The sequence below is a fragment of the Xyrauchen texanus genome, chromosome 25, assembly GCF_025860055.1.
Source record: "Xyrauchen texanus isolate HMW12.3.18 chromosome 25, RBS_HiC_50CHRs, whole genome shotgun sequence".
In the NCBI taxonomy this organism is placed as follows: Eukaryota; Metazoa; Chordata; class Actinopteri; order Cypriniformes; family Catostomidae; genus Xyrauchen; species Xyrauchen texanus.
Window position 1 is genome coordinate 21,363,508 of NC_068300.1, and position 12,648 is coordinate 21,376,155.

The 12,648-nt window shown below is 37.5% G+C and overlaps 1 protein-coding gene across 5 annotated transcripts; it reads right to left on the reverse strand.

Annotated features, from left to right (window-relative positions):
* Window positions 1-11: 11 nt before the first annotated feature.
* On the reverse strand, window positions 12-11,550 carry LOC127618890 (uncharacterized). Of its 5 annotated transcripts, none has more exons than XM_052091577.1 (13): window positions 11,116-11,550; window positions 6,167-6,266; window positions 5,837-5,887; window positions 5,592-5,735; window positions 5,028-5,114; window positions 4,859-4,940; window positions 4,593-4,726; window positions 4,205-4,351; window positions 3,827-3,928; window positions 3,361-3,436; window positions 2,128-2,204; window positions 1,842-1,945; window positions 12-202 (listed from the first exon to the last, which is right to left on the reverse strand). In XM_052091577.1, the coding sequence occupies exons 1-12, from the start codon at window positions 11,202-11,204 to the stop codon at window positions 1,874-1,876; spliced, it is 1,161 nt and encodes a 386-aa protein (XP_051947537.1). In that variant the 5' UTR covers window positions 11,205-11,550; the 3' UTR covers window positions 12-202; window positions 1,842-1,873. The 5 variants fall into 5 exon arrangements, with proteins under 5 accessions (XP_051947537.1, XP_051947536.1, XP_051947539.1 ...); XM_052091576.1 differs by having other exon boundaries at window positions 12-205; XM_052091579.1 differs by having other exon boundaries at window positions 12-1,945; window positions 4,232-4,351.
* Between the last annotated feature and the right edge of the window lie 1,098 nt (window positions 11,551-12,648).

Here is a 12,648-nt window from a genome sequence, read left to right on the forward strand (position 1 = left end):
TATTCACTTACCCTGATGCCATCCCAGATGTGTATGACTTTCTTTCTTCAGCAGAACACAAATGAAGATTTTTAGAAGAAGATGGATCTCTGTCAGGTCCTTATAATGGAAGTACATGGGTGCCAGCACTTCAACAGTCCAAAAAAGTCATATTTAGGCAGCATAAAAGTAATTCACACGTCTCCAGTCGATCAATGAATGTCTTCTGAAACAAATTGATACGTATGTGTAAAAAATAAACCAATAATTAAAATGTTATCACATTTTTAAAAGCACTTCCTGCCAGCAGATGACACGAAGTGAACAAATGAACAAATGACACCTGAAAGTTTGGCCATTTCAAACTTCATAAGAGCCCTGAATAGAAGAGCCAATTTAAAGTTCAAATGTTTTAATTATTGACTTGTTTCTCACATAAACCTATCGATTAGCTTCAGAAGATATTAAAGGGTAACTAAACCCTAAACCAACTTTTTTTAGTTAATGATCTGTAAGCATGGGGCTTTATTAGTACTGGTCATTGATTCAAGTAATTTTTTTGACATTTGTGTATAAAGTGTTTTAATTCTACAATATATGGTGTAAAAACGTCTGAGTGCTGCCCTCTTCAGGTTGAACGGTGGCTACTGCAGTTGAATTTTCCTATTGGCTGTTGCGGTACTTCGTGACATAAGCGGTGACAGCTGACGTAAGCAGGTTCCAGCTCACCACGCCAGATTCATGTACATGTCGTCTTGCGACCGTGTGAGGAATAATAATAACATAGAGTCTGACAGCAGCTGTCAATTAATCCGTCACTACGAGTCTCAGGTGCACTAATTTTTGGGCAAACAGTTCCTTTACGAAGGAGAGTATTGAAATAATTTATACAAAGTATGCTACATATCTGCAGAGGACATGATCATTCCTAAACATTAATATCCATAAACATGCCACTGACGAATAGTCCTTTGTCACTGTTAACCCTAATGCAGGGATGCCAGGATTTTTTTCACAGGGGGGGCCTGGCAGAGTTCCGTGATCAGTCAGGATTTATGATGGGGAACAGAGAAGCTTGAGCTTAGGTTGAGGACAGGTACATTTTAAGATTGTTCCACAGTGCATTGCTTTACCCATTGAGTAATTACTATTCTGATCAAAGCATAGCATTTAAAAATGTGCATGCTAACATTAACTGCGTTAGCTTGTTCTAGCAAGCACTAGCTAGTAACATTACCTCTACTTGAGGTGTTCAAATTGAGCTTTTATGGTTTGTGTTCAGTTCAGTCAAAGAATTAACTTAAAAGTTATGTGTCAAATGAATGAATTATCTTACTCAGTATTTCAAATTAAGATAATTTGACATGCATGTGTAGTGCAAAATCAAAACCTGAACGTTCTATTAACTTAAACTTGGAAGTGAATTAACTTTTTTAAAAATTATGTTCTGCTAACTTAGGGTTTACATTAGTAAATTCAATCTAAAAAACAAACAAACAAAAAAACCTTCTATAAAAAGTCATCTAATTAAAGCAATTTATTACATCTCAAAGAAACATTCGGTCCTCATATTATACAATATTTTGCACTTCAGTGTGCATGTTCCCATTCCCTTACTCAAAATGAGATATTTACAGAAACAGAATTTACTGTACTAACTACTGTCTAACAAAATTACCTTTTCTGTTTCCTTGCTATTGATAATGAGTTGCTTATATGAGTATAACATAACACATCCAAAGGAATAAAATACAATGAAAGGTTAATTTGTCATCAGTAGCATTCATTTGGAACAATGAATGCTTGGTGTATTTTTTATGTAACGTGGCATCAAAAGCAGGTCAAAGAGAGACTCTGGTCACATTCATTTGGATTCCAATCCTTCACATCTTCCTTAACTTCTGCGCTTTTTTGGTATGAGAGGTGGAGGGGTGTGACGTGGCAATGACTCTGCCAGTTTATCAGGCTTTGGGAGATGAAAACAAAAAATTACATGTTAACCTGCTTAAGATTTATTGCACAGTTATGTTCTGTTGTGGCTGTATATCTTGTAAACTTAGAAAGCTGTTTGTTCTACTATAATAATAGAAGCTTGTCTTCGAACAGAAAATATTGTTTAAAATCTGTTAAGAATGACTGCAGACTTGCCTGTTGCAACTGGAAGATCCAGCTTTGATAATCCTCAGGGTAAACACAGGAGATTAGCAGAGGCTCCATCAGTTCACCTGGAAAACACATGATTACAGATCAGGATTAAGGTTACACCAGTTCAGAAAACACACTAAAGTTGTTTCAAATTGTTATGTGACTTGAATTCTGTTGGTAACTCTTTTTGGCTTTTGGGTTTCAAGTAATGTTTTTAACATGGTGCATTGTCATTTTTTAATTTAATGCTTCAGTTGTACAAAATACAGACAGGAACATTGAACCAGTCTGAGTGTGTTTATAACACAGCTATTTTGTGAAGATGAGTCATAATGATGAGTCTATGACTAGCACGCATCATTTGATTTCTGAGTCTTCACTCACAGATGCAATGTATCCAGATTTGGATTTCTTAGGGTTAATGAATTCCCAGTACATCCCAAAGCCAACAAACACTGGACAGCTGATTTGAGACAAAATACCCCCAAAAGTGATGCATTATCCATAATGCTGTTTCCTGGGTGCTCATTAAGAGTCATAGTGACTTCTCAGAGTCACAGAGCACACCAGCACAGATATGGGCATTAACAGAATCGAAACCATTAACATAGAAATGCTATTTGTGATGTAGAAATACATTTCGATGATGGCAAAACAACACTAGCCCCACATAATGACTCTGCCCCTATACAAAGGCTCAGATTCACAAGCCACTTCATTGTTAAAAGACTCCTGATCTTGTTGTTTTGGAAGCTGGATTTGGGGCTCCAGCTCTATATGCAGAACTGTGGGAAGCACTTTTGCAATTTCCCATACAACAGAATCTTTTATACAGGATTCAGCAGCGCTAGGCATATAACATTTTCTCTCACAAAATCTAGCCTAATTCTTCAGCCAGTGCTATTTGTGGTGTGTGTGGTACACCGTGAATTTAGGAAGTAGTGGATTCCCAAATTGAATTGCTTATGCTTTCAATCTTTCAATGCGGGAACTTGGAAATTAAAGGAATAGTTGACCCAAAATTGTGGAGAATGGAGAGTGATTTGAAATGGCAAGTTCAAAAAGTTCAAGGGGGGTTATGGCAAATAAGTTTTCCATAGCTATTAAAATGTATGTTCTGTATGTTATTTTGCATTAAGTTAATTATTTTATGTTTTATGACAGGTGCATTTTTGTGATAAACGATAATACACTACAGAATATGAGAGTGATACACTGGTTGAGGGAGACACATACCTTTGAGTTCAAATTTCAGTCTGCCAGGCAGTGCAGATTTTTCAAAGGCTTTAATGCTCTTCAGTGGCAGACGACCCTTTCATAGAAAATCATGATATAAAATAGTTAGTGCTGTGATGTTTCTGCAAAATGCATACATAGTACTTTAATAATTTTTTATTTATCGGTGATTGTCTTAAAAAGTAGACTCACAATCATATTGAGGTGAATGATGAGGTTATTCATGGTCATTGTCCGAAGATGTCACAAAGTGCATTTGATAAAGGAATGTTACCCACTCTTTTCTTTTAAAGGAACAGCTTGTAAAAATGCACTGTCAGCACTTTCAGTTAGTTCATAGCAGCTGAACTGACTTTTAGATCAAATGGAATTCACCATTCTTATTAATTGAGTTTTCCAAAACATTTTCTATGGCTCACTGTAGCAGACCTCTAGAGCTCATTCTTTGTCAGCAATATCAGCTTACCTCATATTTTACTCGTACGCGTTGACAGTCAACAGACAGAATGAGAAGGTCAAATGGAAAGAGCACAAGCAAGCGTTCCTGAGGTCCCTGCAAAACCCGGTCCTGTTGTTTAAAAGAAGAAACTGTTTGCACTTGTGGCATAATATTGATTACCACAAAAAAAAAAAATTCAACTCATTCTCTCCTTTTCTTAAAAAAAGAAGAAACAAAAATGTAGGTTACAGTGAGGCATTTACAATGAAAGTGAATGGGGACAATATTTTATAATTTTATAAAAGCACTTAAAGTAATTCTTATGATAAAATGTGTGCATTATCTGAGCTGTAAAGTTATTTAAATATTTTTTTTACTGTCATTTAATGGTTTTAGGGATGTGACCTGTGAGCATACGTTGCTGATGTGTACCAGTGAAAGGTATTTTGGATAGCCCATGTGCTGAATTGGCGTCCCCTCCCATTGCAAGATGGGAGACCGCAGTAAATATCTTTTAAGCTCCTCCCTTTTCCAGCTCTCATCACATGGCACCTAGAATAGTGACAAAAAATGCCACTCTTTTTTTTTAAATATTTTTAGTGAGGAAACTTAAGAAATACATTTGTATACACTTGCTATTAGTTCTGTTTTACTTTTTAAGATTTTTCTTCTTTTCTTTTTTTTTTTTTGCTGTTTCTCTGGGCAACTATAATCAGCGTTCACCATTTAGCAAAATGTTGGAGAAAGTTATTACATTTTATGAGTCCTGTATAAAATCTGGAATAAAATATACCAAATATGAGAGAGTACTATGGCGGGGGCTCAGTTGCCTCAGGCATTTGTATCTCCTGTCTTCAATGTTCTCCATCCAGGCTTTTAATTCAGCAGCACTTGCACAGATGAAGATCTTTGAGTCCACCATAGTACCTAGAGAATATCATAAATCAATGTACTACTATCAAAAATATTTGGTGACTTTATGTTCAGGTTCAATTTAACCAACATGGTTTCATTTTTAGAGGGCTGAAATAGATGTATAAGATGAAGTAAGATACTCACCGCTAATCTCAAAAGTATGTGGAGAACTGAGGTTCTGTTGAGAGATCAGACGCACCTCAATGGCCGAGAGAGGAAGAATGCCCTGTCACGAGACAAACTGATATGTCAGCACGCGGAAATGAGAGCTCAGAGTGAAATTCATGCTATTAAACATTCCTTACACTCTTACCTCATAAATAAAATCATGATTAGAGCTGTCCAAAGCAAGGATTAACAGATGGAAGGAAAATAAAACCAGATATCGTTCACTCATAGCCTGTAGATAGAATTAATCATACATCCAAGTTATAGTTAACCAAAGCTTTCGACATATACTGTACATTATATGGCCAATAGTATTTGGACACCCCCTTCTAATTAACAGATTTTTTTTAGATACACCCATTACTAATAGGTAGCTGTGCAATGTATAAAACCTCACTCCCCTGGCCTCAAGAGGCACACTAGTGACTAATGCTAGAGGTTGAGCATTTAGCCTCCTTGTTAGCGTGCCCGCCTTCCATGCCGGAGACGCCAGGTCAGGTCCGGTTTCACGTGCATCCAGCAGTCTCCTCTCAATTTATGCCCATGTTTTTTAAATGAAATGTTTGAGAAGTACATATGGGTGTGGTATATGGGTGTCCACTGTTCAAATATTTTTGCCCATGTAGAGTGTAATTGGGGACAGTAGTAAATGTACTATGCTGTGTCCATGTGAAGCAATATATTTTGAGAGACTTTGGTGAATTGTTACCTTTGTGTATCCACTGTGTAAATACACAGAAGATGAGTGGATAATGTCTCCATAGGTGTGTGGATCCTGCCCTTCCCATTCTCTGATTGGTTGAGTGTACAGCCTATGATGGAGCTCCTCTTTCGTCCATCCCCAAAGCACTGTCTGAGAAGCAGCATTGACATCACATACTCTACTTGTAATATTAAGATAAATGTCTAATTTGAACAACAAACACACCGGTGAAGCTTGCCAAGCAGACCTACTTTTGAATTGGGGCGCTGTTTCAGCTCCCTTGCAGAGAAAGGATCTGGGTCCTTCCATAAGACACAGATGCAGAGATGAAGATAAAGTTGACATATATTATTGTATTCAGTGTAGATATTGCAATCATCTACATTTGAGTCAATCAAACATGATACATGTTGCAGCCATTAGCATTTCATAAAATATTTTTGCCAAATGCACTTCAGAACTATTGTGATAGGAGTTAGTTCAGCTACATCCACACTAATCCATTTTCAGTTTGTTAACATCAACGTTTTCTGAAGTAAAAACATAGCTATGCCATTCCCACTTCCTGTTTACTGGTTTACCTCTTTCTTAAGGTGCCCGACAGAGGGGCAGCGACTGGGACCTTCATGTGTGCCATTTTGTGTGGAATTTTGGAGCCTACTTTCAGCAAGACTCCATAGCCTGAAACAGCATATGGTCAAAATCTGTAAAATCCTCTTTTGTCCAGCACAATTCAGAATTTAATTAAATCCAATAAAATTTGCAGCGCTTTGCAATTTACATTTAAGCCACACTTAAAAATGTTTGAATATCCTTTTGCATTATTTAAAAAATATCAAACAAAGTAGCACATACACACTTTTCAGGCAAAACTTTAAAAAAAAAATAAAAAAAAGTTTGCATAGCATCTTTTGTTTTTAGATTTTGCATTGAAATGTACTGAATTTATTGAAAAGTTTATGAAATTTAAATACCCCTCAAACATTTTAGTTTTGGGCCACTGTTTGATCAAGTTGGCAGGAGCATTATTTCAGTCATGGTTGTTCTTTACAAAAAGCTTGTTATAAGCAGTTATTATGCATATGACTGTTCTTGCACTTTGAACTTAAGCTTGCAATAAAATAAAATGTCAGCCCTCTTCTTTGTTTCCAAAAATCAATCTGTATGTGTAGACAGGTCTAAAAGTTGCATTAAGACATTGCCTTTCTGATGTTATACTGTAATTTAAGTTAAGCTTCAGCTTACACCTCCCAAATGTTTCCTGTTTAATGCAGACCCCCAAAGTCCCTCTGTTCTTTCTCCATCTACCCACCCTTCAAGTTGGATGAGTGCCTAGACATAAGCAGCTTATTGTGGTTTGTAAATGACAGGCAGACGCGCACCATCTGACCATCTATGGGGTCATTGCTTTTGTGTATACTTCACCAAGTATTTTTCAAGACCATTTCCAATATGATATGTGATCTATCTTTTTTATTACTCTAAACAGACTGTTTTCACCCTTGTGCATTTTACTCTAGTGAGTATGTGTATTACAGTTTTTCTCATTCGCTTTGGCTCAATTCCCAAATGAGAATTATTTTTTCAAAACAATAAGTTCAAATATGTGAACAATTAGTTTCTTGTTCACACCAGATTTGAATTTCTTATTCATTTAAGCAAATTGCACATGTTTTGGCTCATGTGTGCGAAAGTAAGTGCAATTGTCATAACTAAATACAATTTGAACAATAACTAAATGCACACGATTTGCTGATCAAAACAGATGATTTGATTCTCAGTGAATTTGTCATTCTCTTCACAACTTCTAAACATTCTTTCATCGTGTAAGCCATCACATGCAAAATTGTCCATTCAGTTATCAAAATCTGCCAGACATACATGCATATTCCATAAATAGCTATGACATGGAATCTTTGTGATGTCTCCTAAATCTCTGGCCAGACCAACAAGAGCGACAGGATGTCCACCAAGAAGATGTGAACTTGTAGTGTTACATACTGTGAGGAGGTACAATTTATTGCTTTTTATAGAACTACTTCATTTTTGGTTTTTGCATGGATGCCATTTCGTGGCAATTTTATGTCAACTATATATGATATGTAAATGTGAATTTTCTGTTTACATGTAACACATTGCTACAAAAATAAATGTAATGTATACATACAAAAATGCACATTCTTTTTCTGTATACTACAGTATTGTACAGTATTGACTTGTCCTAGTAAACTTTTTAAAAGAAAAACTTTGCATTTTGGTGGCATTGGCCAATTTACTGACACAATAACTAGGGTTTGAAGCATGAATTAAATATTTTGGGTGAGTTACTACATTTTGCAGACATGCAGTAGAGTAGTGATGTCCCATAAAACAGTTGTGACAAATGCACTTACAGTTTAGAGAATGTTAAGGCGACTGAGAAAAACTAATACTTTTCCAACAGATGTGTTTATTTCTGCAGATTGGCTATTGTCTGATCCCTGTTCCTCTTTTAGTTTGGGCATATAAAGCATATGAGCTCTGATTAACTCCCACTCTAATCCCTACAGTCTCCTAATGAGAGGATTGAGGCTTCCAGCCTGGAGTTAGACACTAGACTACTCAAATACTCTTCACTCCTTTAATTGGCTATACTAGCTGCATTAGTTCTGCCTCATTTGGTGTACGAGAGGCTCTAATGAGATCTGTAGAAGTAAGTCTGCTGCTCATTCATGGTAAACACTATCTTTGTGAGAAGGATAAAACAACTCAAACTTACACAGTAAGCTCAAAAAGTTCCATCTCAACGAATACATTTACACATTTGGCAGACACATCCAAAATGACTTAGGCCATGTTCACAAAGTCAGAGTTTGGGATGGATTACTGCATTTATTTACAAGTGTGCAGGATTCTCAAAATTACATTTTTATACAAAAGCTTACAGTAGTGGCTTGACCTGTCTACAATAACCGAAGTCAAGCCCGTTTTCTAACACCTGTATCCATAGAGATGGTGACTTAAGGTAATTAAAAGATTGTAAGTTCCATAATGCCGGAAAGTTCTATCAGAGTTTATGTGACGTTAGTCAATAGACAAGTCCAAATGAGGTACGAGTTTATCTGTTAAGTATAAATTAACCGACAGTGGCTTTGAATGCTTTTTAACCAAGTGTAGAGAACAGCATTTAAGTTGTGCCCACACGATGCACATCTCTGGTCACGGTGGAGGACAGTCTTTATGAGTTAAAGGTTTCATGAAAAGGTATGCAAAAAAATTCCTACTCCCTGAAAGATTTTAATGAAATAAGTATCTCACCTGTCTCTGTGACAGGACTAGACTCTGTAAACAGCAAACAAAAATGTGTCAACAGGCCGCGGTCAGAGATGCTTTCTGCCTGTCAATCATTTTGCGTGTTCTCATAGTATTGTAGTTGCAGCAATTTATTAAGGCTTAACGCCATTTTTATGTCATGTTGCTCATCACCCCAACAGTTTCCAGTTGAGGGTGATATTTTGGTGCTGTTGTTTTTGACAACTGTTCAGTAACAGTCTCGATAAAGCTCATTTGGTGCTCTGGAGTGTGGGGTTTTGGAAAGAGGTGCGTAGGGATGCAAAGGGAGTGGGTCGCTTTTGCCGGCAAAATCCAAATTATGCGTGCTCCCGAAAGCCTTGCCTCAGACACTAGTTTCTCTTCCACTATTCAACAGCGTCAACAGACAGTCTGCAACACTAGGTAACATTATCTTAGAGATGTAATCCAGCAAATATCCAGCTCCCTACACAAACTCAGAGTAAGCCAAAAAAACAAAAACAAAAAAACAATTATTTATCTACTGAATTCCCATCTGGCTAAGCGGGAACGTGATTGTGGTCGAGCAAAAACTAGAGTGAACATCGGCAGGGCATATGATTCCTGGAGGGACATTCGTTCGGTTTTGGGGATCAAAACCGACCCAGAATTGGCATTCTTATTATTAGACAGGTAAGCTTACATAACCGCAATGCACGTGAAATATAGTGCCATAAGGATTGATCTGTGTAATTTTAGCTAACTTGATTTTGCCTGCTAACACTGACGAATTGCAAGCTAACTTGCTTCGTAACTTTCAATTAATTTCAAGGATCTTCTCTTTATACTAAAAGTCAAGTTAATGTCAATGTTAATCTGTAATTATTCAGCAAGGTAAACCACAATAATGCATTAAATGAATGCTAGACAATGTTCAAGATAATGCAAAAAGCTCCATTCATTAGTGTAATGTAAATTGGTTATACAGAAAATATATACAATCTGTTATTATAAAACAATAGCGCTGAAAGCCGAAATAGTATAAATGCAGTCAATGTATCATGCAAAGGAAAGTGATTACTTCAAACTACAGTCTTGCATAGTCAGACCTATATCCACTCTTTGTTTTAGCCCTGTTCCAGCACTGGAGTCAAATATAATATGCAGTCACAAAGTTTGTAGTAAAATAATCATTACTGTTTAATTTAAGTTATGCTACCTCATCTGTCAGAATGATGTCGGTGAATCACTTTCAGCCTCTTTGTACGTAACATCATTGTTTTGGTCGATGCTCGCTCGTGTCTCTATGGAGTATGTGCGTGAGCAGGAGCAACAGGTAGCTGGCTGCAGTTCACTTAATGGCCACAGGTGTCATTAATAACAAGGGTTTCTGAATCTTACATACTGCACCTTTAAGTGTTAGTTGAAGTGAATTCAGGCTCAACTTGTGCAGTTGTTGGCTAAGTTAATGACATCAGTGTAACTAATCTCAGGCCATCTCTTCATGTCATCTCCCCACTCGGATGAGGCACTGTCAAAGACGGTCATCTCAACTCAGTAAAGTATTAGCGCTATGGAGTTTGGTAATTTACTATGCTAAAGATCACATTATCCACTAAAAACAAAGGGCAATGCAAGTGAAAACAATGGAGATGGAAATCAAAAACAAGAAGAAAAAAAAGGTTTGTCACACTTGCAAATAACTGTGTGTGCACGTTGTGGTATTTAGCACTCTAAAACAGGACAGACAAATGTATTTTGCTGCTGCGTGAACGTGGCCTAAGTGTGTTCAAGTTATGCATTTTTCAGGTGTTCCCAGCTCTGTGCTCTACCAGTGAAACTACCGAAACAACCCATTTTAAAAATTGGCAGAATTCATGGAAAATTATATTGATAAATGTGTCCATATGGAAACCTCTCTAGAAATCACTTACTGGCTGAAACTGAAACTTTCATATAGCAACGCTCTGTAAAAAACATCCCCAAAATATTCTAAAAGATTTCCAGCAACCTCAAAATTCAACTGTTAATATTAACTGTTTAGTTTTGTATAACATCATGGACTGCTGCTTTTATTTTAGCACCAACATAATTATGCCTAATATGGCTACTCTTTACTACTCTCTGTGGTTTTGAAGTTATCAAACATTTTCTAACACTGAAAGGAGGATGTACTATTACTATGTTTATTCTGTTTGATCATGATTATATATTAACTGCCTATTTAAAGTAACAGTCATGGTTGTGGTCAAATTCTTACCCTGCATTGTTGATTTCCATGAGTTCAATCTCATCAGGCCCCACTTCATCTATTCCTGTGTGTCTCTGTGTCACACTGCAGCATCCCATACCTCCAGAACACTCTCGTCTCTCCACCTCACCTCTCCCTTCCACTGCTCGTTCAGTCTCCCACACACGACCCCAATGGCTTCTCCTCTAAACTACACGCTGAGGGCCATCTGCCCCTGAGCTGCATTCATACCCCCCACAGCCCACACCCCAAAAGCCACTGGGGTATAAGCAGGGTGCAAGAGTGGCAAGGATGCACAGAAGCTTGAATTGTATGAGTGAAGTTTGATCTAAGGTCTATCCGAACTGTCTTTGTTTGCAGTTAAAGCAATTGGACAAAAGCAAAGTTGAGTACAAGAAACAAGACCAAGACGAGTGTATGAAACTATCAAGCACAGCAGTCACTCTAGACACATATGCTGCACTACTTCTTCCTGTTAGTATGAGTGGTGACGCAGCAACGGCCAATGCAACTTCCTTACTTCACTCTTGTAGTTTCATCTCTGAGTAAGATATGCAAAGCTTGAAAAAAGAAAGGGTTTGTTACAACTGTATGTATTAAGCATGGGGGATGCAGAGCACCATTGATGAAACAAATCCCTCTTAAGATGATAACGCTTCATGAAGCCAGAACACAAAAGTATGCACAAAGCAGTCATAACAACAAACCACAGCTGAAGCTGAGATGTGTTGCGCTGTGTGTTTATTGGCGGTTAGGAGTGTGTCAGTGTGTAGAGGAGTAATTGTGTTTGTTTTGTCACATTTGGCACAGATGGAGGAAGAAGGAGGGCTTTGTGGTTGCATTTCCAACACCGCAGACACAAAGAGTGTATGCTGCTTTAAACCTTGTTCTAATCAAAGACAATATTATGAACTAACCTTCTAACAGAGAAAGATTTAATTATATGATAATGAATTTAAACACTTACTATTTACAATGGCCTAAAATATAAAAAATGTGTAAAATATAAAAAAAAAAATGTATTTTTTATTTCAGTTAAAAAGAGCTCTCGCGCTCCCTCCTCTTTCCCGCACTTACACACACACATACGCTCACACACTTGCACACATACACACACACGCACACACACACACAAACGCTTGCCCTCGCACACACACAACCTTCTTACTCATATGCCAAAAAGTAGCACATCTTACAGTATGTACTTATCAGTACACACTACAATGGGTCCGCAGATGGCCGTCTCGGTGTGGAACTCTCTTTTGTTTGTTTGTGCTGTGTTTAGTTATCTTTTTCTAGTCAGTTTTTCCAGGCACGAACTGCTGAACATTCGGCAGCACATACCTGATAATCTTTTCCCGGTTTTTGAATATTCAGACGTTTTACTGGACATCTTAGTCAGAGGCGCAGCTGTGTTGTTAAAACTCGCTACGAAACACAGGCAAGGGAGACGAGCTGATGCGCTGGTTAAACTCCGTCAGCGTGGCATTCGAACAGCACTGCCGAGCATTCATCTTGCAAATCTCCACTCTCTTCCTAACA

Coding starts and splice junctions, on each gene's coding strand:
- LOC127618890 (XM_052091577.1), bottom strand. CDS start 11,204: ATGGGATGCTGCAGTGTGACACAGAGACACACAGGAATAGATGAAGTG. Junction 5,888..6,166: donor TCGGGCACCTTAAGAAAGAG/GTAAACCAGTAA, acceptor GTCTTATGGAAG/GACCCAGATCCTTTCTCTGC. Junction 3,929..4,204: donor TCAGCAACGTATGCTCACAG/GTCACATCCCTA, acceptor TTTAAACAACAG/GACCGGGTTTTGCAGGGACC.